Source organism: Puntigrus tetrazona, chromosome 15 (genome assembly GCF_018831695.1).
Source record: "Puntigrus tetrazona isolate hp1 chromosome 15, ASM1883169v1, whole genome shotgun sequence".
Classification (NCBI taxonomy): domain Eukaryota; kingdom Metazoa; phylum Chordata; class Actinopteri; order Cypriniformes; family Cyprinidae; genus Puntigrus; species Puntigrus tetrazona.
In genome coordinates this window covers 15,906,995-15,933,357 of record NC_056713.1, presented here as the reverse complement: position 1 = coordinate 15,933,357, position 26,363 = coordinate 15,906,995, and the positions used below count along the sequence as shown (strand labels likewise).

Sequence of the window (26,363 nt, the reverse complement as noted above, 5' to 3'; positions counted from 1 at the left end):
CATCTACTAATTGCTTAGCTGCCCTTCCGTGCTGGAAAAGCAGGTTATCATCTCCGATTAATTTGGCTCAAGAGACACAGAGTGCACCATTGTTCCACAGAGTTCTATGAAAATAAGATTCTCTCAGTGAATGCGCAGATTTAAAAAGACTTCTGCATCTAATCACTGTCCAATACTTTTCCACTCTTCTTCCATGGTTTCCTATCTGCTTTTCTCTCAGCCAGACAGAACATCCTTTTTTTTATTTTTTTCTCCACTGTGATGCGTCCAGTCAACCAGACCCAGACTGATCTCCCCCCACTTCTTCTCCTCCTCCTCCTCCCAAACCCTTTCTTCTTCTGCTGCTGCAAATGTCATTTATTTAATTTGAGTCATAAATCAATTTGATCTTTTCCTTTCTGTTTGTGGAGAGGGTTGACAAAGCTTGGTCTGACAATTGTTTAGCCCCTGATTCCACTCAGAGAAGGGGCGTTTGCTTGCTGGAGGAGAGGAAGAACAACAGAATAGACTGATAGGAGATGAGTAAATACCATGCGAAACTGATACGATATGCAGTGTAAAATACCAGTACCGCAGCTGTGAGGATCCTATGGCGAAAAGCAACAGGTAAAATGGCAATAATAGCTACAAACGAAACATCCACAAGCAAGCAAACTGATTTTCTCTCTCTCTCATCTGTGACGCATTCATGAAGCAGTCTCCAGCCTTAGTTTTAATAGATTTCTCTCAAGTCATTCATGAGTGCAGATAGGAGGCACGCAGAATCCAGCTGCAGGTCTTCTTTTCATGCATATCTTATGTAAAAAGACAGAACGAGAGAGGTCCAGAGAACAGGAACAAAGAGACACAAAAGAAGAGCGCAAGAGAGGTCAGAGTCAATTTAGCAAATATGATCGAAAATTTTGGACATATGCTGTGTGATGTGTGTCTCATTCAAAAGAGGCATGTTTTAGCTTTTCTATGACCTGGTCTTATATTCCCAACCCTTCTGATGTTGATGGCACCATGTCAGTCTTTTCATGGCACCCACAGAATAGTTCATGCTCATATAGAAAGGCATAAACATACGTTCCAAGTAGACATGCACAATGCCATATTGGCTACTGAACTGTATTACAGTTATTATTTAAAAAAAACAAAACAACTAATTGTAAAAATTTATTGAATTTAAAAGTTTGTTACATTTTGTAAAAAAGCATGGACGATTAATATTTGATATTATTACAATTCTACAATTAATTAAAAAATAACTCTGACCCACCATGAAATATCTAGTATAGTGCTATATTACGCCACCCCTAAAATCCCCAAAATATCAGTATATCACATATTGTATTATGGTTGAATTTCTAACACAACTGAGATGAATGGGAATGCAAACAGACAGTTCTCTTCAGGTATATGGCCTTCCTTGATTGGTCACATGACCAACATACACCTTGGGGGCTTTGAGTGTGAATCCACAGCAAAGTCAAATGAAGCAAAAGCAACCATAATACACCATCCTCCACCTTCCCTCCTCTGTGTCTTCTTCTTCTTTCTCACCCTGATCCCTTTTAGATGCTAAACTCTTCCAGTAGCACCGCTGCCCAGCACATCCTCATTTAAATTCATTTTTTTCAAGCCGCCTGACACCACTTCAATCAATAAAAAGAGTCCTTGACACGCTTATCTTTCATGTCACTGAGGTGGTTTTTAATTATCTACGCACTGTATATGCAGCAAGTCTCCAGGCTTTGGAATGTCAGCTCATTTGTGATCCAAGTTTACGACAGATATGTGGATAACTGGATGCCACGGTTTTATCCTGCATTAAACTGAGTAATTAAATATTCTGTTTCACTCAAAAACCAAATTGAGCAGGAAAAAGCAATACACAATAATTTACTTGGTAAATATAGATGCCATAATAACAATAACAATGTTGAAGGGACATTCCACTTCTTTTGAAAATAGGCTCATTCTCCAACTCCCCCAGTGTTAAAAATTAATCCATTTAGTCGATCTCCATGTCTGGCGATAGCACTTTTAGCATAGCTTAACATAGATCATTAAATCTGATTAGACCAGAAGCATCTCATTTAAAAATGACCAAAGAGTTTTGATAGTTATATTGTGTACTAAGCCTGACGGAAACGTTGTTTTCTAGGCCGATATGACTAGGAACTATACTCTCATTGCAGCATAATAATCAAGGCTGTACCAATGCCATAAGCAATGCCATAGCGGCCTAGATAATCGTAACTTTTCATTTTCCGTCGGTCTTAGTACATGATGTAACTACAGAAGAGTCACGTTTTAAATAGGAAAAATATTGAAATATTGGTCATTTTTAAACCAGATGCTTCTGGTCTAATCAGTATCAATAATGAATTAAGCTATGTGCTAAGCTATGCTAAAAGTGTTATCGCCAGACATTGAGATCGACTGAATGGATTCAAAAATGGTAAAACTCATCTTTTTAACTCTGGGGGAGTTGGAGAATGAGCCTATTTTCAAAAAAAGTGGAATGTGCCTTTATCAAATAGCTATTTACTTTGTACAGTTAAATGACCTAATAATAACAATAATAACAATAATAATAATAATAATAATAATAATAATTAATGGAGGCATAATATAGCATTTTACTTTTACAGCTAAATGACCTAATAATAATAATAATTAATGGAGGCAAACTATAGCTATTTACTTTTACAGTTAAATGACCTAATAATAACAATAATAATAATAACAATAATTAATGGAGGCAAAATATAGCAATTTACTTTTACAGTTAAATGACCTAATAATAATAATAATAATAATAATAATAATAATTAATGGAGGCAAACTATAGCTATTTACTTTGTACAGTTAAATGACCTAATAATAACAATAATAATAATAACAATAATTAATGGAGGCAAAATATAGCAATTTACTTTTACAGTTAAATGACCTAATAATAATAATAATAATAATAATAATAATAATGGAGGCAAACTATAGCTATTTACTTTGTACAGTTAAATGACCTAATAATAACAATAATAATAATAATAATTAAGGAGGCAAAATATAGCAATTTACTTTTACAGTTAAATGACCTAATAATAATAATAATAATAATAATATGTAAACACAATGGGTTGCAAATATTCTGTTAGTAATTTATTTTGTACATATAAATTGCAAAAATAATAACAATAATAATATGACCATAATAATATAATAATATGAATCGGTTGCAAACTACAGTCATTTACTTCACACAATTAATAAAAATAAATAAATAATAATAATAATAATAATAATAATAATAATAATAATAATGGGACCAAAATGTGCTGCAAACATTTATTCAAACCTTTTTTTTAAATGACAATAATAATAATGTTAATATGATAGTAATAATAATAACAATTATAATTTGAAAAGTCTTCAGGCTTTGGGACATCATCTCATTTATGGATAACAGGACATCAAAGGAGACTTAGAGCCACCGAGATGAATTCAAAACAAAAGCTGACTGACAGTTCACCCGGAGAGTGTCATATCCCAGAAGCGTTATGTGGGATTTATTCATCCAATATCACGTTAACCGGCCACATCTCAAGGACAATCGGCCCTTATGTGAAATCAATCAAGGTGTAAAAGACATACTAAGAGGGCCGAAGCTAAACGCTCCTTTCGAGATCTCCTTTCTGGCCCGCCGGAGGTCTCTGTTACCCACCTCTTCAGACAGGAGAGGAGCATGAGCCATCCTCCCTATGGGCTCTCGGCTTCTTTATGGCCCTTAAAAGCCCCATTAAAATCAAGCTGCCAGATGGCGCCCTTATCAGAGCCGTCAGAACGCTGCAATGGGGGCAGAGTAGTAAATATTTGTCAGGAGACGAGGGCAGCTGCTTCTGAAGACAGATTTGTGGAGGAGGAGTAGTCGTACACGAGTCCACAACATCGCACGCCTCCTCGGACACGTTTTGGCAGCAGACGTGTGTTTGTGTGAGAGAGAGAGAAAAGTAGGAGGTGAGGAGAAATAATAATTCTACAGTTGGTGATAATCATTAAGCATCTGTGGCTGTGGATCTAATAACAATAACACAAGCTGTCCGGGCCGAAGCCATGCCAAATTCCAGTGTCATCCATAACAGCTGAACCAGAATATCTCACGGCCAAACGTCAGCGCTGTCAATCAGCACCAGGTGTTTCCTAGCTAAAGATGAACAATGAAGCTTTCGTCATGTTTGTTTTTCTCGTGACAAGAAGTCTCGTCGGCTAGAATGTTCTGCTGTCTCTGATGTGTTGCTACTCCATTGTCATGACCGTAGCCCACGAGACAACCTGCTGAGCCAACTACCAATGAACTGACCCTCTTTTATAAAGACAGACAATGAGATGACACTATTCTGATTGCAAATAACTAAATAATCAAAACTGACTATATTTACACTGTTTATGTACATTCCTAGTTTCATTGTGCAGGATTCATCTAAACCAAACGATAACAACTGTGCTTTTTAGCCGATGTAACTTGTGTCAAAACTGTATAATGTTAACCAATAGCTTTTTTGTTCTGCTTTAGCACACACACACATGTAGTTGGGGCATAACAACGCCAACTTTTACCACCCACAATCTGATCAATTCCCAATGGCTACATTCACGCCTTATCCTGCATTGCATTGCACTGCTAACAAAATTGCAAAATAAATAAATAACAAAATGCGATGCATGTTTTAATAATTAGAATGACCATAATACGTTATAACAGCAACAGCCTTTACAATTTTATTTAAATAATACCAGCAAAAACAATATAATTTTATTCAAATGAAGTATTGTTATGATTTATTCTAATTTATATCTAATGAATAAATATGTAGTTATATTTATAAATAATTTAGAATAATAATTATTATTGTTATTATTTAGCATTAATTATTAATACTAAATAATAACGATATTAACAGTAATAATAATAAAACTTTTATTTATAATAGTAATATTATAATTTATTTATAACAGTAATTAATGTGTGTGTGTGTGTGTGTGTGTGTGTGTGTAAAACCAAAAAATGAAATACAGAGAAATATAAAGACAAATTCAGAAAATAATAACATATACATAAACACCTGTCTACATGCAAAATATACATCCATTGACACACATAAACATAAAAAGCTTTTTTTAATTATTATTTCAATGTATGTATTATCAGGTGTTTTAATACCTGAAAAGGTAGAGCACAATGCTAGTAATGCAAAGATTACGGCATGGCCTCAATTCCCTGGGAACACATATACTGAAAATAGCTGCAAGTCACTTTGGAAAAAAAGTATATTAACAAATATAAACAATGTTCTCCTGGAAGAAGGTGAAAGATACAAGAACATTGCCCTCTGGAGGACAATTACTAAAAAAACCCTGCATAATACCTGCGTCTCTACTGCCCTCTAGTGCTAAACAAGCTCAGTAAAATTCTATTACAACGAATTTATGCAAGTGAATGTAAATTAGCTTAACCCTGTTTTCACAGATCCCTACTAAAAGGAAAGGTCAAAGTCGGCCACTAGAAACAAAACAGGTTTATTTTAGTAAATAAACAGATTCTAAACGCATAGAAACTTTTGAGTGATTCGTTCATGTGCATGAATAAAGGACTGATAGATACACTCATTAAAACGTTGCATTAAAAATGCAAAGAAAAATATAGCAGAAGGTCAGAGCAGAAGGAAATTTATGCTCCTTGACATTTAACATTTTCATACGAGAGCAAACTCATCTCCATAACGTCTGGAGTCGTGTGTGTTGTTGCTCTCTCTGTCTCTGTTCGGTGTAATGGGTAATTGTGGGTCTATGCCTCTAATTGCCTCCTGTAGGACTACAGACATAATTGAGACAGCTGCAGATGTAGCTAGAAACACAGCGCCATCCCAGAAGAGCAGTAAAACCGATCTCAGATCAGCCCCATACTCCCCTGATACACGCACAGTAACGACTCAGTCTGAGCGCTCCCAGTGGTCTTTTCAGTCTAAACAGCCCATATCAAGTCTATGGTCTCACAAGCAGACGGTTTCAGGAACAGGTTGCCGACCCACCACCAAATTAGTTTATAGATAAAGGACAACAGTCTTTCAGAGTCACTTAACATCACTGTTGGCCATTCACAGCACCCCTGTAGAACAGGCTGCTGAGTCCAATATTAGATTGTTATGGAGGGAGATAATTAAATCACGGTGGTGGGGATGTGATTGTTTGTGACGGCTGAATACAGCTCTTCAGGCGCTGTCTCATTTACGTGTCAGACACTTTACCTCCGGTCCTGTATTAAGACAGCAATCTAATGCAACCTAATTCCCTGTTAAACCGGGTATTTATGGTTTAAACCTGTTTTTTAAAAGCATCCCCCCCCCAGTACATTTTCAAAAAAGAAGAAAGAACAATCACGCTGATCAAAACTGCACTGAGAACGGAAATAAATTATCCCACAGGAAAGATACAATAATTGATCAACTTCATTATCTCAAGATTAAATAGAGATAAATTGGAGAATTTTTAACCTTCTCCTCAGAAGAGACTTCGTGAATGTTACACGTTGTTGCTTATGTGACTTGCCAAGATAGTCTGCCAAGATTCTTTCAAGATCAAATTATCTATCCTATATGCAATCCACATTCATTTTACAGCTCTTACTGTGTCAACAGACTATGCTGTTTCTGTGGAGATTGCAACCTAACTGAAATCTCCATTAGGTCTCATAAATAGACAACTCTCTTAGGAGACAATTTGCTTTAGTATTCTTTCTGAAAAATAATTAAAAACCAATAAATAATACATATTTATCATTTACATATTTCACCTAATTTATTACATTATACATTTTGTATAATGTAAATAAAGCATTTATTATAAATTAAAATACAAAATTATCATATTATAAACGTTTATACAGAATACAGTTCAAAAGGGTTTTTTTTTTTTGTTTTAAAGAAGTCTCTTATTCACAGCAAGGCTGCATTGATCTAATCAGAAATTTCATCACCATTTATTCACTATTAACTATGATGTTTTGCTTAGTAAATTCCTAATTCGCTGCTTATCAATAGTTATAGAATTAGGGATGTAGAATAAGATCATGTAGAATAAGGCATTATTATGTGCTTAATTACTTCTAATTAATGAGTTAATAAATGGCTAATATTATTAGTAATAATAAGCTAGTTAAAATGCCCAAATAAGAGGGTTCCCGGAAAAAAATATATAATATTGTCCAGTCTTCAGTTTAACATGATCTGATGTCACGTCATGATTTGATTTTCAAGAAAAATTTTGTGTTATACAAATGCTAAAAAAATTATTATTATTAAAAAATTAAGGCGACACAACATACTCAAAACTCAGAACCAGAAACAAAACCCAGCACAACTCACCAGATTTTGCGAGGCATCTCAAGCAGTGAGAGGTGAACCCAAAATACACTGCTCTCTCCCTTTCAGTCTCTCTTTCTCTGTCTCTCACTCTCTGTCCTTCCATTTCTAAAGCATAGTCACATAACACTAAGCTTTATTACATAAACAAAAGCACCTGCATAAACAGGCACACACACAGGGCCTGATTATGCCGTTCCTCTAATGTGTCCCTGTCCTTCAGGTGGAGAGCTCCGACCGTTCACTTTGTAGTCGCAGATGCTATGGGGGGTGGAAATCATTGGTTAGATTCTGCCCCGCAAAGCACAGCGATACATAGACAACCAACCCGGACACACAGACCTGTTCTCGCACACTCACATTTTTAATGGCCCTGGCTTTGTAAACTCATTTCCATGGATACCAATATAAATAGAAAACAGAGACATCAGGGACTGTTATACATGACTGCAATACACACACACACACAAAAAGAAATATGATTTGACAAAATCTGAACATGTATAACTGCGAGCATCTTCGCGCACACACACACACACACACACACAAAGGCCACCTGTGCTACTCCACAGCGGGGGACTTTGATGTCCGTCCGATTCTGTCAATACTGAGCCCACGATTATTGCCTCCACTCCTCCGCTAGCCTTTCTTTCATCCCCATCCCTCCGCACCAGACAGGCTGATAGACACTTGAAGGTTGAGACGGTCATACAGAACAGACATGTGTGAAGATCTCACACCAAAGACTTCCCACAAAGTCCAATTACAATGAGCACGAAGAGTGAAATGATTGCTGGATCAATGGCGTATTGATTCAATAATCAGGTGTGACATTACGACTTACTAGATTTAGATGGATCGACATTTTTCAACACACACACACACACACAGACTCACCGGGCTCTCAGGGCGGCAATGCCAGACTTGTCAATCCTGCAGAGCAGGAGGCAAAAAGAAAGAGAAAGAAAAATTAATAATAGAAAAAAATCAAAGACCAAAATAAAAAAAATAAAAACAGCTATAACATATATGCCACATGAACATGACAATACCATGCATGCCACATGAACATTTCAACCTGATTTTAAAGCTGAAAATTCGTAGCATGTTCCAGATAAATATAAATGCTGCCTTTATTTATAATTAAATAATAAACAATGAAACCAAATAATTTAAAAGTTATCAAACACACGCTAAACACAAGCTGTGGTGCTTAGACAGGAGCGCCCCATCAGACATTATAATAAGTTCATGTTTAAAATAAAATGAAATAATTAAAAAAAAAAAAAAACATTTTAGTACTCTCGTTCTTATTTAAATACACTTTTTTTGAAAAGATTAAATATTTATTGTGCATGCAGAATTGATGAAATGGTCTGTCTGTGATCTTAAAATCAGTCTAGTTCTGTTCAATTTGTTTCTCGCTCTAATTCCTTAAGTTTTTTTTTTTTAATTCTACTGAGGCCTAATTACTGCTATTAGGCCTGATGTGGAGAACAGCATGAGGTTTATCATTTCAGCTAAACGAGTGATGAGCCAAACACAGGCTGGTAATTTGCCGCCACCATGGAGAAAGTGTTTATATTTCTGTCTCGCGCGCAAAAAACACTTCAGAACTACATCAACATATCCCTGAGGAGTTTCGGAGAAGCGCCTGAATTGGACATTTCTATCATTCTGCCCATTTGAATGTGTGAACATTTACAGCCCAATGACAAAACTGCGATGTTCTATTCCAGTCAGAGGTTCAAGCGTCAATCATTCACACACGACTGGATACATCAGAATACAAAAGAGGAGTTGACTTATTACCTTTCTCTAGAAAACATTCTACAGTGCCTTAAATTAGCTTTCCTATCTATCAACTGAAGCGACTAAATGGAGATAACTGTGTACATTAATAAACCAAGCCGGGCGACCTTCACGAAAAGGAACCAGTTCCGCAAGATTTTATATTTGATTGTGTTTTGATTATCCGTGTCATCAAAACGTGCTCTCTACAGTGAAATTCATATTAAGCTCAGAGCAGCCGGTGATGCTGATGCAAGTAAAGGTGTGAGATATGAAAGCCCAGTCGTGACGCAGTCATCTAATCAGTGTTTATTGTCAGATATGGCAAGCTTTGTCGCTGCCCGTCACTATCAGAACATCAGCACCGGCCATCCACGCCACAACAAGGTGCATCTGCATGCTCGTGATGGACCGAAACTGCAATAACATGTACAGAACCGATGCTATAAAGGCTGGTGTCAGGTTTTGTTCATTTAAAAAACTGCAGTTTCTAAATGCATGGAACATTCTCTTTTTAAAATTACATTTGGTCCCATATAATTACATCTTTCCTTCCTTCTTTCACCTCAAAAGAACGTTTTGCAGTTAATTTATTGAAGATGTCATGCTGCACCTGTTTGAAGAGCTAAAGCAGAAAACATACATTCTGATATGTCAAAATTGCACAAATACTACAACTTGAGAGTAAAAAAGTTTGATATTTCATCGCTAGAAACAGAGATTGTTTCAAGTTCTTCCGATTCTGTTTTTCAAACTTTCTATTCATCATGTATCTATTCATCTATGTATCACGGTTTCCACAAACTTTTTGGGTAGCACAACTGTTTTAAATGATGATAATAAGAAGCCTGCATATTATACTGATTTCTGAAGAATCATGTGAAGCTCAAAGCTGGAATAATGGCTGCTGAACATTCTGCTTTGCCATCACAGGAATAAATGACATTCTAAAATATATTACAATAGCAATTAGTAAGTTATTTGATATTGTAATAATTTTTCCACAATATTTTATATTTGCATTTAATATTTTAATTGCATTTTTAAATTGTATTCAAACAGTAGCCTATGGGTAGTCTTTCCTTTCTAAAAATAAATCTCTATTATGCACTCAAAATAAGCCTTCTTTTTCATTTTGCCTTGCAAAGTAAATGTCAGCTTTGAGATCAATACAAGTTGATTTTGGCCTTTTTATAAAGACTGCAGACACTATAAAAGATCTCTTAAAAATAAAGTAAAGAAAAACTCATAATCTTTTACCAGATTGACACTTTTGACTATTATGCTGTACTCTCCCAAAATATCTAAATTGAAATCTCTGAAATGTATTATGAAAAAAGAAATATGCCAATGTACAATATGTCATCTTCCTAGAAAGCAAGTAACATCATACAAATCTGAAGGATTATACACAGGGTTTTTTAATAGCAGAAAAAAAATCTACTCCTGTATCTTAAATGAACTCAAATCTAAGCTCAACTGTACTTTACTGAAGCACTTTTTTGAGTCATTGTTTGAGGCCAGAGGGAAACAAAAAAAAAAAAATATCCTACCATCCAAAGCCCCCAAATGACACACTTCTTTTCCGCCTGTACATGCTGGCCACGGCACTTTCTTTCTCTTTCTTCGTCAGTGAAGGACAGAAGGCTTTTCATTTCTTTCCACTCTTTTAGGGGAGGCCACCAGGGGGAAGAGTAAAGGACAAGAGGGGAGGAAACTAATGCCTCCTCCTACCTGTTTCCCAGCCCTAACCACCCTCCCTTCTCCACTTCACCTACCTCTATACTTTATAAATGTGTCTGTGTGTGGCTTTTTAGGTCACACCAGCTGCTCATTATTTCCAGCAAAGTAGTAGCACAGGAAATACAGAGCCATTTATGTAATGACTTTTAACCAATTGGTCCCAAGGTGATTTTAAGTCGATTTCATGAAGCCATTTCCCTTTAAGTTTAAACATCTAATATTTGGCCTAATATCACGAAGAATTTTTTTTCATTCAATGTTTTACTTGCCATTTCGTTGTATTTATTTGTAAAATTTAGATGTTAAACATATTTAAAAACAAGTATAACGTATATAGGCCAGTGTCTACACATCAAAACACTATTAAATACATGACTCATGATGCTGAACTCAAAGCGCACCTCTCTATTCATCACCGTGGTTTATTGAACACAGCCCATTTTGTTCAGGTATAGCAGTGATGCATTTTGCTAATGAAAATAGATGTAACAGCTTGAAATCATTCATTTTCATTTCCTCATTCCCTAGGCAGCTGGAGAGCTTTTTAAAATAAAGAGAGGACAAATCATGATCGCTGTGGGCATGCACTTCTCTCCCGCACCCTTGCATTAACATCCGCTTCGGTAATGATTAATGCTGGCCATGGCAGAACATCAATATATGAGGTAATCAGACAAGTATCACTTGAACTTTCCTCGCCGGCTTTGTGATTCGTACCGAATGGAAAGGGTGAGATGTCACAGGCATTGATTAAAAAAGGATTTGTTCACACACGCGCGCACACACACAGGCGGCCGCACTCGCACACAAATATGACAGACGTGATCTATCTAAGTGCATCGGACCCCGGCTAACAGCTGTAGCGTCATGGCAGACAGAATGCAGGCTGTCAGCAGTCGACAAATTCAAGGCCGTTCCCCGCGGCGTGAAGTCAGAAGCTCATAAAGCGATGACTCAGGGTGGGTTGAAATAGCCCGATGCCTGATATACTGAATCCTCGACTGTCTCTTGCTATTGACACATTTATGCAACAGTTTGTTCATGACAGAAAGTGAAATTGTTAAAGAAACATTAAATGATTAAATTATGTTCAGCCATTTAGATATCACAATTCTGTATTATTGTGCTAAATTAAACTTGTAAATACATTTTAATATTATAATGTACGGTATGAATAATGGATATTCATTTTGAGATTTGCTAAATATTATATTTAACAGTATTACTAAAATAAGTATTCTTAAAGATAACCTCATGTGAGCGTTAGTTGATGCAAAGGTAATCTTAACAAAAATTCAATGTATCAACAGAACAACTGTATAAATTAGGGCAAGTTTAGGTTAGGTTTAGGCTATTTTTTCCTTGTTGTGTATATATATATATATATATATATATATATATATATCATCCAAACTGAAAATAAATGGGTACACTGAATTGAACGTGACATTCTGAAGCAGAAATGTACTGCAATAATCGTTATTTACCGTGTATGTACTTCACCTAGCCCCACACTGAGCTGTGACCACCCCAGTACTTTGCCTTTTCCTCTTTATAAAGACACAGCAGTAGCCTATTTCTTCTCTGATAAAGAAGAGTGAAGGGCGTACATGTTGTGAATGAGTGATGAGAGAGAAAGAAAAAGAGAGAGATAGAGAGAGAAGGGAGAAAAAGAGAAAAAGCGCTGTTAGGCTTAGCGCCAGCACTGCAACAACCCCAAGGTTAATCATACCTTATAAAAACAGTGAAAAGTGGGAGGCAGGAAGTAAAAGGCCCCTCTCTTACACATTGATCTGATTTGGAAATCGCTTGCTTCCCAAATCTCATTTTCAAATGTCCTTTGAACTTCCTGTGGCTTCTACATGCGATTCAACGCATTTCAGTAAGAGTAAATGTAAAACTCAAAGAGAAATACAATGATGCTAAATTTTACCAGAAGGCAGGGACATAATTAGCCATTTCAAAGGCACTGTTATGCAAAGAAATGATTAATGCATGTATTTTAAAAGTCAAACCACCAGTAACAACCTGAAGAAAAATAAATCACAAAATAGGATTTACCCAAGTACTGCACAACCATTTTTTTCTGTTTTTGAATGTCTTTTACTTATCAAGGCTGCATTTATTTGATAAATACTTTGTAACAATGTAAAAGTCTCTAATGTCGCTTTTGATCATTTTTGCTGAATAAAAGAATTAATTTCTTAAGCAGTAATTTTAACAATGAACATCATAGGTTGTGAAATAACATATTATTAACCAATTAAACCCTAAAACTAGGAGCAGTGATTTGTTCACAGTAGAGATGGTACATTGGCGTATGCGCATAAAATTTTATGATGTGATGCACCAGTTTGAAAATATTTGGAAAAAGTTGTCATTTGTATCCTGATGCATTGTTTGTAAGATAAAATACCATCATATCAGAACACTAGAGACCAAGGTGTTAGAAATCAGAAGCTGCTTAAGTTAACTTATGATTTGATGTCTGCCTGGGAAAAAAAATAATTCAAAGCGAACTATCCATATGACTATGAACCATATTGAATTGAATAGCATCATGTTTTTTTCATTGCATCGTACTGCATTGAATCGTACTGTGTTGAATCAAATCAAAATCGGATTGAACTGCATTGTAATAGGGGTGAATCACATCACATCGCACCAGAAGCTATTTCATATGTATCTTTTATGTATTGAATGGTTGGTTATGCATCGAGCATGCATTGCATCAGCCTCAGTTATGGAGACGCATCCCTAGTTTATAGTAATAGTCTTAAACCTAACATTATTTCTAGCCATAAAACATGCTAAATTCAAGTCCTACATGAGTGGGACATGACTTGACCCTCATATGATTCTAACACAAGTCCACATTTACCTCTTATCTTAATCACTAACTATCCTTATGGATGACAAGCTGATTGTTTAAGAATGTTTTACTATGACTTTTTATAACCAGCCAGCCAGTCAGAACATTCGGTGCATCGCATGTTTGCTCAACTCTGAACCAACTCTGAACTCTCTCAACTCATTTAACATTCTGTTTCTTACAATATATATCTTCAGATTGGCTATAACTGTGTCACGTTGTGAGGCAGTGTTGCAATGAGTTTAAAAACTCCATTGCTCCTGACACTAGCTGAACCATTGATGGCAGACTGACTATTTTGATTATGTCTTTTATACTTTTCTGGGACTGGACAGTGTTATTTTCTGGGCAGTTAATAGAACAATCAAAAGCATCCCAGGTTTCATCTAAGATATCTTAAATTGGATCCTTGAAGACAAACTAGGGTTTGGGACGACATGGGGGTAAATGATTAGTGATAAAAATTTAATTTTGTGGTGGACTATCCCTTTACTGTAATGATATCTGTAAAAACTAAGTTTTAATTCTATGAGAAAAGGGAAGTCCACACCACAAACATATAATTAATAATTACATGTTTAAAAGATAAAATGTGTTGTTTTTAACCAAATCAACACATTTTATTAGTTTTTGAATTCTCTGGAAATTGAACACGGAAGATTCATGTTGGTACTGTTTGAGCTACAGGAAGTCACAAGATCTTTAAACTATTACACCAAAAGACACTAGAATTTCTTCTTTAGTTCTGCATTCTGCAGTCACTGGGGTGTTCAGCAGTTGTGTTGAACAGTTTAAGTGAGGCGCTTGGCATGACTGTGCCAAAACTAATGGACTGAAGACAGGGTATTGTGGGCTCCAGCAGCCCTGAGCCAAAACTGACTGATTGGGCTGTTTTCCAGCGCTGCCACTAAATGAACGGCATGCTCTCTCATTAGATTAGTGGGTAGAGAGGGGGTTGTATCGCTCACAGACAGCGCTCACACGATCTAGCTCATTAGATCTACTGTCTGGGCTTCCCTTTATCTGTCTCTGGAATCGAGCCACCAAAACCTGAAATCAGGACAACAGATTCTGCTTAGCTTTTATTCCATGTTATTTTGTTTTTCCTTCACCTCTGAATAAAATTAGGGGTGTTTCTACTTTATACCCCTTACGCTGTCCTCTCTTCAGCCTCATCCTTAACTTCTCTCTCTCACAAGGCCATCCCACATTTTGAATTCCCATGCTTGACTCTGTCTGTGATCCACTCATTAGCGATGAACGCCGCTCTCTCACCCGTCTCCGTGGTGTGCGAGAGGATTTCAATAGCCGTGACAAAGAGCTCAGCTACTACACCCACTCACAGCCTGCAACCCGTTTACACCCACCCAACCGGCACATCAAACACATCCACATATGTGTGCGCTCACACATAGAAACAAATGCTGGTTTCTGCAATGATTCTAGCTCTCTATGTGCTACCTTATCTTTTCAGCTTACAGAGAGGGATGGACGGTATGTGGTTTAGAAGCCTTGCTCCTGTTGTCATTAGAAAATTCCTCTTTCCTTTTCACACCTTTCTTTCCTTGTAAACCTTACCTGAGAGGAGATGAAACAAGACAATGAGAAAGAATAAGAAAGATGTCAGAGATGAGACTGAGAAAGAGATGAGACCAGAGAGACAAGATGGCAGTGTATAGATGAGAGGCAAAGAGATGCAAGAAGATCAGAAAGAAAAAATTAAACGAGAAAGAAGGAACTAGGCAAGAAGAGACCAAGATCAAGAGATAAGAGATGAGACAAGAAGACAAAAGACACGAAAATAGGGTGAGACACAAAGAAGCAAGACTAAATAAAAGGCAAGAGAAGAGACCAGATGAAAACAAAGCAAACAAAATAAGATGAAACAACAAGAGGTGAGTAAAGAAATGATTTCAGATGATGCAAGCACAAATGAAGTTGAGACCAAAACAAATACAAAAAGAGACTATTACATGAAAGAGGAGAAAAGATAAAAAAAAAAAAGAATTGAAACAGTGGAATAAAAAAGGAAAAGCAACAATACAAAAAAGGAAAACGAGGCAAGACAACAGACCACATTAGATATAAAACATAACAAAACTAAAGATGAGGAATAGGTGAGACAAAAAAGAGGAAATAAACAAGATAAGATGAGTACAAAACACTAGGCGAAGTAGAATTATGGTCTTCACTTCTGCTACTACAGTGACTCATTCTCCATTTAAGTTTCTGCTCATCACTCATTCCCTTAAGCGAATCAAGAGAGGGCAGGTACAGCACAGAGGTACGGAGGGGGAGGAAGTTGAGAAAATGAGCTGTGGAGCAAGTGTATGCCGCAAACTAATGAGAGACCGCGGGGGGGGACAGCGAAAGAGACTTGAGAGAAAGTGAGAAAATGAGCGATGGAGATATGATTGGATGGGTTTCATAATAACGGAAGAATAAGGGCAGAAAGAAGAGCAACAGAGGGCACATGAGGCTAATGTGCACGGCAGAACCCACAAAAGACGTAATTATGGTGTAAGGGTTTGTGACACTCTTGGACAGGAACATATGGCACATGTAATGTATGTGAATTCCAGTAATCAAACTAAAATTACTCTCAGCGGCAGCATATTAAGCTACAGGTTGCAATAATAGCTGCAGTTGTTCAGCAGAATGTTCAGTCACGTTAAACCCAAGATCATATTTCGTTTCCTGCTACAACCACAAGGAAATGTCTGTGTATATATTTAAACTGTGTAAAAATGATGCTAACACTGTTTTACATCATTGATGCTGACAGTCCCTTTCATTTTATCAATAAACAAGGCTCTTTATGATTTACGGTCATTCTTTGTTTACCAAATCCCACACAACCCGTTCAGAATGACTCATGTGCATCATCCACATACTTTATTTATTTCTAAAAATTGAGCCATCGTGCTGAAAATGTCCCTCTGGCTGCCACAAACAATGGCATACACTAAGGGAATGAGTCACTAACGCAACACACACACACACACATACACACAAGCCAAAAACAAGCTATTAATTTAGATAGCTGACTATGTGTATATTTCGCACTGTTGCGGTTTAAGACTTTTTTGAGAGAAAATGTGTGAGTTTAAAACTCTAAATTAGTTTAGGGAGCCTGATGCAACTCATGGGCATGATGTATGGCTCCCTAAAAACAGATAGTAAGAAGACGGACACGAATGCAAACACACCCTAAGATGTACAGCAACAGTTTAGTCAGGTCCCATACAAACCCACACGCTGCTGTCCATTAATGTGACAAACATCACTAGCAAATACGCTTTACTCTCTCGTCCATCATGCACTTGAGTATCTATTAAAGCATCACCTTACCTTGAATCTGCCATCAGTGGCTCGTAGGACTGAGTAAACACAGCAGTGCTGCATGAAACGACTGGTTCAGCACGAGTGAGGAGAGAGAATCGCTCAGAGAAATAGAGAGAGAGAGAGAGAGAGAGAGAGAGAGATAGAGAGAGCAAAACTGTGGAGGGAGGGAAAAGGATGAGAGAATGTGAGCGAACCGTGAGGAGAGAGAGCGACAGAGACAGTATATGTGTGTAAGAATGCAGGTAGTAGTTGTAGTAGTTGCTATGGCATTAAATACGTGATGGTCTTGTGAGGGGGTGCGGATCAGTTCTCAGACGTAAAATTGAATAGAGCCTCAAAAGCCATACTTACACACGATTTATGGCACAGGCACACTCATATGAGGCTGGAAAACCATAAAGCATTAATAACTCATGTGGAAAATGCACCTCTGTTGAATTTTCCATTTAAATGCATGCAGATTTACGACATGTTCAACAGATTTAAAGCTCAAGGGCCAAAGGTGACTGATGCTGCTTCATTCAGTGTTAATTAGAGATCATAGAAATTCTAATTTAGTCGATACTGATAATAGTTTATCATGTTAAATGGCTGATATTAAAATTCTTGCAAAAATCTACATATTTGCTGTTTACTCATTTTACATCTCTAATCCCACCCATTATCTAAATATAGCTACCTAACTACTAATTAGCAGCAATTTATGAGTTTACTGAGGCAAAAGTTGTAGTTAATATATTAATGATGATTTTTTAATTCTAAAATAAAGATTACGTTTAATAGAGTTACCAAATCAGTGTTTTTAAAGAATTGACTTTAAATAAAAATGCACAATGAAATATTCATAATCAGCTACTGTGTATGCAATAACAACACATATCGATAAATTCACATACATTCATACATACATTCACATATCTAATATCAGCCAATAACCAATGGTACTATTATATTGTTCAAATGCTAATGCAATGCAGAATTATAGCATCATACCAGGTTTTCATGCATCTTAAGATGTTAACATCTTAAAATGCTCATGCCTTATAGTTGCTTTTAGTATATCAGAGCTGTTTACTTACTTTATATCTACATATTAAACATGCAATGATCCAAGCATTTAAGCAGTTGAAATATGCTGTATATGCCATACGAAGAGCTAGGCGGTAATACAAGAACACTGTGCAACAAAATAAAAAAATGTTGAATAGCTGAGTCTCTAAATGCATTTTTAGATGCAGCTTCTGCTTTTTTGCAGTGTTAGGAGGGCAGCAGATTCACAACACATAAACAAACAGCCCAGAGCTCAAGTTCTCACAATAAGCTTTGCAACACAGTGATAACATGAATCTGCTCAGAGAGGAAGATTCCACTCCACATGCACACACATGTGCCTCACGGGCTATTAGAACAGCATGTGGTCAATGCGGTCGGCCACCGCTGGGCTCCAATCAGATCAATGTCCACTTACATACACTTTCACCCGCCCATACTGAAGGGACATCAATAAACTGGATTCACAAGCAGTACATCACAGACATGAAGGGGTACATGACATGTCTGATGACTTTTGTGGAAACATCACAACCTAGGCAAGAAAACCATATCCTCTGCGCTAGGCAAACAACCTCAAGTAGTAGCTAATGCCATCTTCCACTAAAAGAGCCTGTTGAACATTGCCTGGTTCTTTCATTTGTCTGTTTGTTTAGAGCTGTTGTCTCCATCTCCTTCAATCTCTTGGCAGTTTAGTGTTTGAGAGCCATTGCGCCTTCTAATTGGTGCACTTTCTGGGGTTGCCTTGGTAACCCTCTTTGGAAATGTTCTTTGGTGTTATGCCATAAGGTTTGGTTGGATGAACATATGTATATATAGCATTAATCCGGAAAACGTCTGCATTTACAAAGAAGGTTTTGCATTTTATCAACCCATTCTGTCCCCTGGAATCATATGACTAGATCTGACAGGAATTGAAAATAAGCATATGGCACTGCAACACCTGACAGTCAGCCAGAGGTGTGACTTCTCTCTGAAAAAAATCAATTCAGCTTGTAGTTTAATTTACACGTATATGCCAAAAAACCTAGAATGAAATGGTCTGGAACCATATTAGCACCAATTTGAAGGCAATTTTTAATGTTCTGTTCAGTCAATTCAACATCTATATTAAAAAGCACTAAATATTTTTAAAGAGACTAAATATTTTTAAAAAGTAACTTTTTACTTTAGCTTTAGATTTCAAACGTTTTTTTATTATTATTATTTTGTATTACTTTTATTATTATATTTTAACTTCCATCTTTGTGTTATACATTCAAGTATTTTTTACAATTATTATAAAGGTTTTTGTAATATAATATTTATTACAATATTTACATTTTATTCATGTTTATTTGTACTTGTAAAACACAGAAATTATTTTCTAATACATGTAAAAATTATATACATTATTGTATAAAACTTCAATTATAAATAAAATTATAATTATATAAATTATTATATTAAATTATGCATATGCTATACTTTATTTTTATATAACTTTTATCCTTTAAGACCATTCTTTACTAATAAAATATAAATAAATATATATATATATATATATATATATATATATATATATATATATATATATATATATATATATATATACAAATATAGAATACGTTCAGAAATATAAATAATTATTGTTTATTTTTGTCAATTTACAAAATGAGCGAACAAAAGAAAAATCTAAATCAAATCAATATTTGGTGTAACTACCTTTTGCCTTCAGACCACCATTCTTACAGGTACACTTGTACAAAGTCAGGGATTTTGTCAGGTGTATGATCAACCAATTATACCAAACAAGTGCTAATGATCATCAATGTCACACATAGGTTGAAACCCAGTCATGAACTGAAACTGCGTATGAGGCTTAAAACTGGGTGAGGAACAGCAAAACTCTCATGTCGTGGCAAGATTGAGCACAGTAACAAGATACAAAGTAGTTATACTGCATCAACAAGGTCTCAAGATTTTAAAACAGACTGGGGTTTCAAGATGTGCTGTTCAAGCTCTTTTAAAGAAACGGCCAAGGAAACTTAGTGCAGCAGAAGAAAGACACGTCAAGCTTATTACCCTTTGAAATCGGAAGATGTCCAGCAGTGCCATCAGCTATGAACTGGCAGAAACCAGTGGGTCCCAGGTACACCCATCTACTGTCCGGAGAAGTCTGGCCAAAAGTGGTGCTGCATTTCTGCAAATGGAGTTAGAGATTTGATAAGGATTAATGGTGTTCTCAATGTTGAGAAATACATGCAGATACTTATCCTTCATGCAATACCATCAGGGAGGCGTATGATTGGCCCCAAATTTATTCTGCAGCAGAGCTACGACCCCAAACATAAAGCCAAAGTTATGAAGAACTATCTTCAGCGTAAAGGAGATCAAGAGATCTTTTGTTCATTCACTGCGTTTTGCTCATTTACGAAAATAAATGTTTAGCACTTCCATTTATGAAATCATTCTTTGTTTACAGCATTTTTTCACACCTGCCTAAAACTTTTGCACAGTACTGTATATATATATATATATATATATATATATATATATATATATATATATATATATATATATATATAATAATTATTATAAATTAAAGTAAGTACTCTACTTATTGTTGTGTTTGAGCTTTCACTGAATTTCTTGTATAAGTGTTAGCAAATTTAAATGCATTATTAATAAAAGAGGATAAATATACAGCAATTGTCATCAAATCTAATATACGAAGCATAATATGCATCCTAACAACCATCTAAAAATAATTTTGCAAACAATCCCAAGGTCATTTTATGAAATTGTTGTGACACTGGTCTGCGGTTCAATAAAACAATATTTAGTTTCATGCATTCTTTTTTGGACTCAGAGCTCAGATGTCTCCGATGTGCTCATAAAAGCAATTTGATCTAGTGCAATAAAACTCTGAAGCAATCAGAAACTGATAATATAATCACCAATGGGGCGAATGAGGAGGTGGCGAGAGATTAAGGATGTAAGACTAGAACTCCTCACTCTTTGGCCGTTGAATTGATGCTAACGTCCCTGTTTTTTGCTTTGCTCTTTGCTGCTGGTCTGGCTGGTGGAGCTAGGGACCTTGAATTTTAATATTATATAACAAGAGACACGCGCACACACACACAAACCAGGCCTGCAGCGTACAGTCTTAAACTATAATAAATTGCTTGTTGAGGTAAAACTAAATCAAGCCAGACTACCTCCGTGTGTATGGCGGCAGTAGAGCTAATGCTGATCACAATTCTGATCAGAGGTCGCAGGCGACAGATGAATTAGAGAACGAACCAGTCTGTGTAAACTTCCCTGTCCACACCCATCTGCGGCAAGAATGAAAATGCGAAACTCAATAGCGTAATTACTGTGACTCCCCTGGCGTGACACAGCTGTCTGCTCCTGTGCTGTTTCTGCTGACAAACATCCATTAGCTGCTGATGTCCGATGTCTCGGAGGCCTTGATACAAAAGCCTCGTTCAATTATTTTGAGAACATTTTTCCAAAACTAACAGCTCAATAAAATCTTGAGAGTCAACATAAGCGAGCGTCGACTAATGGGGCCAACGAGGGACATCTGTCCGGAAAGTCCGTCAGACTCCTAATGGTTGACTAAATTGACAGCATACGTGAGTTGAGCAATAATCATCCAGATGAGACACAAAGCTGAACATCCATACTAATGAACTAGTAAACTACTTTACTTGAGAAGGTAAATGTATTGTTTAAATGCCTGTTTTGTTTCTATTTTTGCTGTCACGCAATCAAACACAATTACATTTTATTTGTCAACAACTCATAACTCAAATATTGTGGAATATTGAAATATTAACAATCAGTTAACAGACACACATCTAGCAAGACTATAGGATGGGTATAAATGTTTTCTTGTATGCCTATTTTGTAACACTTATTCGTGATAATGCACGCGTGATAATCATTTATATTACAAAACAATACAATTAATTGTGAAATAATTTGTATAATAATTCATATGAATTCTTATTTCATAATAAAATAATAATAAATCCATCTGTGATCATTTCGGGTTGCTATGGCCACGCAGCATTGTTTACGAGGCCACGAGAAATGGATGTTGTTCCCTCGAAATTGTATTTTGAGGCCAAGACAAAAATATCTCGTAGCCATGACACGTTAACATGACGTTCCTGAATTAATAGGTGCGCTCGACTTGAAATATCGCGAGAGCTTTTGACAGCTGATGGTTTCATACATAGGCACGGTACATATCTGTAGTTCCACATGCTCGTATATTCGCTCTCGCGGTACTTTGATGTCGTTCACCGATCGGTCGAAGTCGAACACACCTATTGTCTCGTTTCCACATCATATTATCGCGTTTCCACGACTTGATATGTCGTGGCCGCCGTAGATATATACGTCTATGGTGGCCGCGAAAAAACTAAGTGAACCGAAGACATGCACCGTATATAATACAATATAATATTACAATATAATATTACAGTACATAATAAAATATAATACCAATACTCACAGTGTTACTATCGCTTTCACGACGCCATGAGCAGTCAGTTTTTCTATTTTTATCTCTTACCATAGATCAGTGGTTATTATGCAGGAGTTATGGTAAACATACTAGGTGAGATACAGTGCACCTTAAAGATGTCAATTGCTGAGTGTTTCGCCACAACACATGGCAATGTATTGTTTGTATAACAACAAACGTTTAGAAGTAAGAGTTGTGATTTACGACACCTGTTAGGTTTCGGTTGCACTTTCTCTTTCGGATAAGCGAAAATATCAACCCTAGCACAGTAGCCCAGTCATCTTACTCTAATATGGACGACGAAAAACTGATTTTATGCACTCACTGGTAAGTGTTTTATAACGTAACTGTAATTATGCTAAATAGGTACGACGTTTATTTATGTTCACTAGCTGCCAACGCTTGTAAACAAATGACACGCGTTAGTGTTCGTCGAGTGTATCCTTGACATAAACTGATAATCTGTCAGTCAACAACAAAATATCGAAAACAAAAACATATTATACTTAATCAAAAACACACAACAACAATGACTATTACTTATGTTATCTTACGATAACCTGGAAAAAAAGTAAACAAAGCAAACTTAACTTAGCATGGCGACGGATTCATGTAATATTCATTTTAACAAAATGCTAATTTGATTGATTAGTGAAATATTTAAACTCGTGAGGCTGAAAACTGCTGCTAACACATAACATATACGTTAGTTACAGGTCAAATAGCTCAAACAACATTTCCTGTATCATTTACCTTTTAAACCCTTGTGGCGAATAAAAAAAATGCCGCGAACGCTCCATACAAGTGGCAAAAGAAGTATCCCACTCGTGCTCTGTATTCCCAGACTCTATTTTTATATTATAGCTTTATGCAAAAACAGGTAGAAGTAAATATTTAATACAGCGCACTTAAACCTTGGACATGGATGCCCTTTTTTGTTGCTGAACCGTTCCTCGAAGTGTCATATCACTGTAGTGTCATAACACCATTTCCAGTCTCTTGAGTTTCTCCACTGTTTTCATGCAGCAATAAAGAGGTGGCGAAGGCAAACTATGAGCTGCACGAACCACACTGTAAGAGGTTTCTTTGCATATGCCCTGACTGTGATGAAACTGTGCCCCGGGATCAGCTGGAGCAGCACAAAACCGAACAACACACAGAGGTCACGACCACACCACTCAACACTGGTTAACACTTTGCTGCACTTTTACAGGCCCTTGGCCCTGTATGTCACAAAAGATTATTTGGGATGAATTTTACAGCAAACCGTTTTCCACTTGACATGCTTATTACTCATCGCGGTAATCTCCCCCTCTGAGAAACCGCGTCGGTGGTCTCATTATTCATTATGTCTCGCAGGTGAAATGTAAGATGTGCAATAAAAGGATGGAGCGAAGGCATCTGTCGGATCACGAGGTGAATATTCATTCTCACACCCTGAAAATTTTATATCTGAGGCTGCTCTCTCTTGGAGTGTTTTCACACTTATTCCTTTGTTGTTTCTGTCTCTCCTTGTTTACAGAAAGATGAGTGCACCGAGAGGCCTCAGATCTGTGAGTTTTGTCAGCTTGAGCTTCCTCTGAGCAATCTAAAAGTGCACAAAGTGTCCTGTGGGAGTCGCACGGAGCACTGCTCTGACTGTGGCCGGTACGTTAAACTGATGGACCAGCTTGATCATGCTCGGATCTGCTCTGCTACCACCCCCACAACATCAAAGGACGCCGTCCCTGAGGAAGACGATTCTGACATAGATGGTTAGTCAAGGACAAGATCGGTTATAGATATGGTATAGGTCTCAGTGTTGCCAGGTTTTAAAGTATTCCGACAAATTGTGATCGTGAAATGCTGATATTATTTTTAGAGCCGATGTTGCGGTGTCAGAATTGTCTGCAATGCATTCATTCAGGCAGGATGAAGGAGCACAAGGTAAAACGTGTCGATAAATAAGGAAAAAAGTTACAATATGTCATTTTAAAAAACTATTTTTAACACCTCGGATGTTTCTGTTATGTTTCTTTCTTTTACTAGCTGCTTTGCAAACAGCCCTTACAGTCTGCAGGCTCCGAGGATGATGACTCCGAGGAAGATGATGAAAACCCCAATCCTGGAAGTAAAAGCACTCAACAGACTGCAGATTTCTCCTTCTCATCACTGCGAAAAGAGAAGATAGACAGAAACACTGACATGGACCTGGATGAGATAAGCACCTGTCCGATCTGTCACCTGGCTCTTCCTGTAAAGACGCTGGAATGGCATGAGGTGCAACTCACTGATTTATTGCTGATTTAATGATTGATGATCAACTTGGTATATTGTACCAGAATAAATACACTACTGTTCAAAAGTTAAAAACTTTAAAAAGTTAAAAAGTAAATAATAAAAAAAAGCTTCCTGTGTTATATTTAAATTTTGATATTAATGCTTCAAACAGTTGTGCTGCTTAACGTTGCTGTGGAGACTGAGATATTTTGTTCCTTTTGATGTGTAGAAAGAAAAAAAAAAAAAAAAAAACAGCATTTATTTGAAATAGAAATGTTTTGCAACAATGAAAAAGCAAATTTTCAATTTAAAAAAAAATCTGAACATCATTACTGTTCATGATGTACATCTGAGCTTCTGCTATTGACGAAGTATATAATATATACTGTTAATTAATTATGTGTTTGTGTACTTTATATTTATGCTTTTTTACATTTTATTTTTTCAAGAAAAAATGTGAATTACACAGACATCTGGGAACGGCATGATGGTTGGTGAAATCAAAGCTAAATATGTAAGTATACAAAAAATATTATAATGTATCACCAATACAACTTTGCAGCACAACTGAGGATTTCTTATGTGTATAAATTATCTTTACAGGGTTGCTGGAAACTGCAAACTCGCCTATCATCAAATTAAATGTTATAGAATGTTATAGAATATATATATATATATATATATATATATATATATATATATATATATATATATATATATATATATATACTGAAACTAATAAAAGACATGTTTACAATACATTTTATCATTGTAATTTGAAAATAATGGCTCTTTAAAATTTTATTAATAGACTAAGTGAAGGAAAGATAATGCTAATGTTTTTAATCTTGAGTAAGGGTACTTTATGTACATAGTTTATTGTTTTATTATTGACTGTTTACCCATTTTGAGGCAGTTATTTAGCTTTTTCATAAATCTGTTAAACCTTACTGCATGTTAAATCTGGACAAACGTCAGACCACAGCAAAAAATAAAGATTAAAAACTATTTGTATAAGAGTCACAATTTTTTAGCACATCATATATTCTAGATCCCATCTACCTGATGAAGAAGCTTGTGAAAATAAGGAGAAACATGGACATTTATTGGGGGCAACCACAAGATGGCATAGTTTCAGGCAGGATTGTCTTCCCTTAACATATTTATATTCCAATAGTATTTTAATAAATATTGCTTAATTGATATGTTTTACTACATTTTAAAATGTCTTCGATTGCTTTATTTGTTCATTTGTAATCGAGTAGTATTTCACTACAATTTATTATTACAATTGTTTTTCTTTTTCTTATTCCTCTCAGTGATGACTTAATCTAACATAATTATGTCGGAACATTTGTAAAAGTTGTAGTTTTTT

General features: G+C 36.1%; 2 protein-coding genes across 9 annotated transcripts in view; one reads left to right on the top strand and one right to left on the bottom strand.

Annotated features, from left to right (window-relative positions):
• The window catches only part of rap1gap2a (RAP1 GTPase activating protein 2a), a 58,718-nt gene extending 35,846 nt beyond the window's left edge, over positions 1-22,872 (bottom strand). For 2 of the 7 annotated variants that reach the window (XM_043258609.1, XM_043258611.1), the window contains exons 1-2: positions 10,754-10,861; positions 8,307-8,342 (exon numbers count right to left, since the gene is read on the bottom strand). In XM_043258609.1, coding sequence (XP_043114544.1) covers positions 8,307-8,342; positions 10,754-10,797 — 80 coding nt within the window. In that variant the 5' untranslated portion in view covers positions 10,798-10,861. Of the gene's footprint in view, positions 1-7,965; positions 7,982-8,306; positions 8,343-10,753; positions 10,862-17,166; positions 17,264-20,274; positions 20,585-22,717 lie in introns of those variants that run through there. The other 5 variants (XM_043258613.1, XM_043258610.1, XM_043258614.1 and 2 more) reach the window with 5 other exon arrangements.
• An 11-nt stretch (positions 22,873-22,883) lies between these two features.
• On the top strand, positions 22,884-25,996 carry xaf1 (XIAP associated factor 1). Of its 2 annotated transcripts, XR_006252641.1 has the most exons (9): positions 22,884-23,056; positions 23,756-23,891; positions 24,089-24,145; positions 24,252-24,483; positions 24,591-24,655; positions 24,758-24,988; positions 25,438-25,502; positions 25,592-25,650; positions 25,703-25,996. XR_006252641.1 is itself a non-coding variant. In XM_043258627.1 (8 exons), the coding sequence occupies exons 1-7, from the start codon at positions 23,022-23,024 to the stop codon at positions 25,474-25,476; spliced, it is 795 nt and encodes a 264-aa protein (XP_043114562.1). In that variant the 5' UTR covers positions 22,884-23,021; the 3' UTR covers positions 25,477-25,502; positions 25,592-25,996. The 2 variants fall into 2 exon arrangements, 1 of the variants encoding a protein (XP_043114562.1); XM_043258627.1 differs by having other exon boundaries at positions 25,592-25,996.
• Positions 25,997-26,363: the final 367 nt, after the last annotated feature.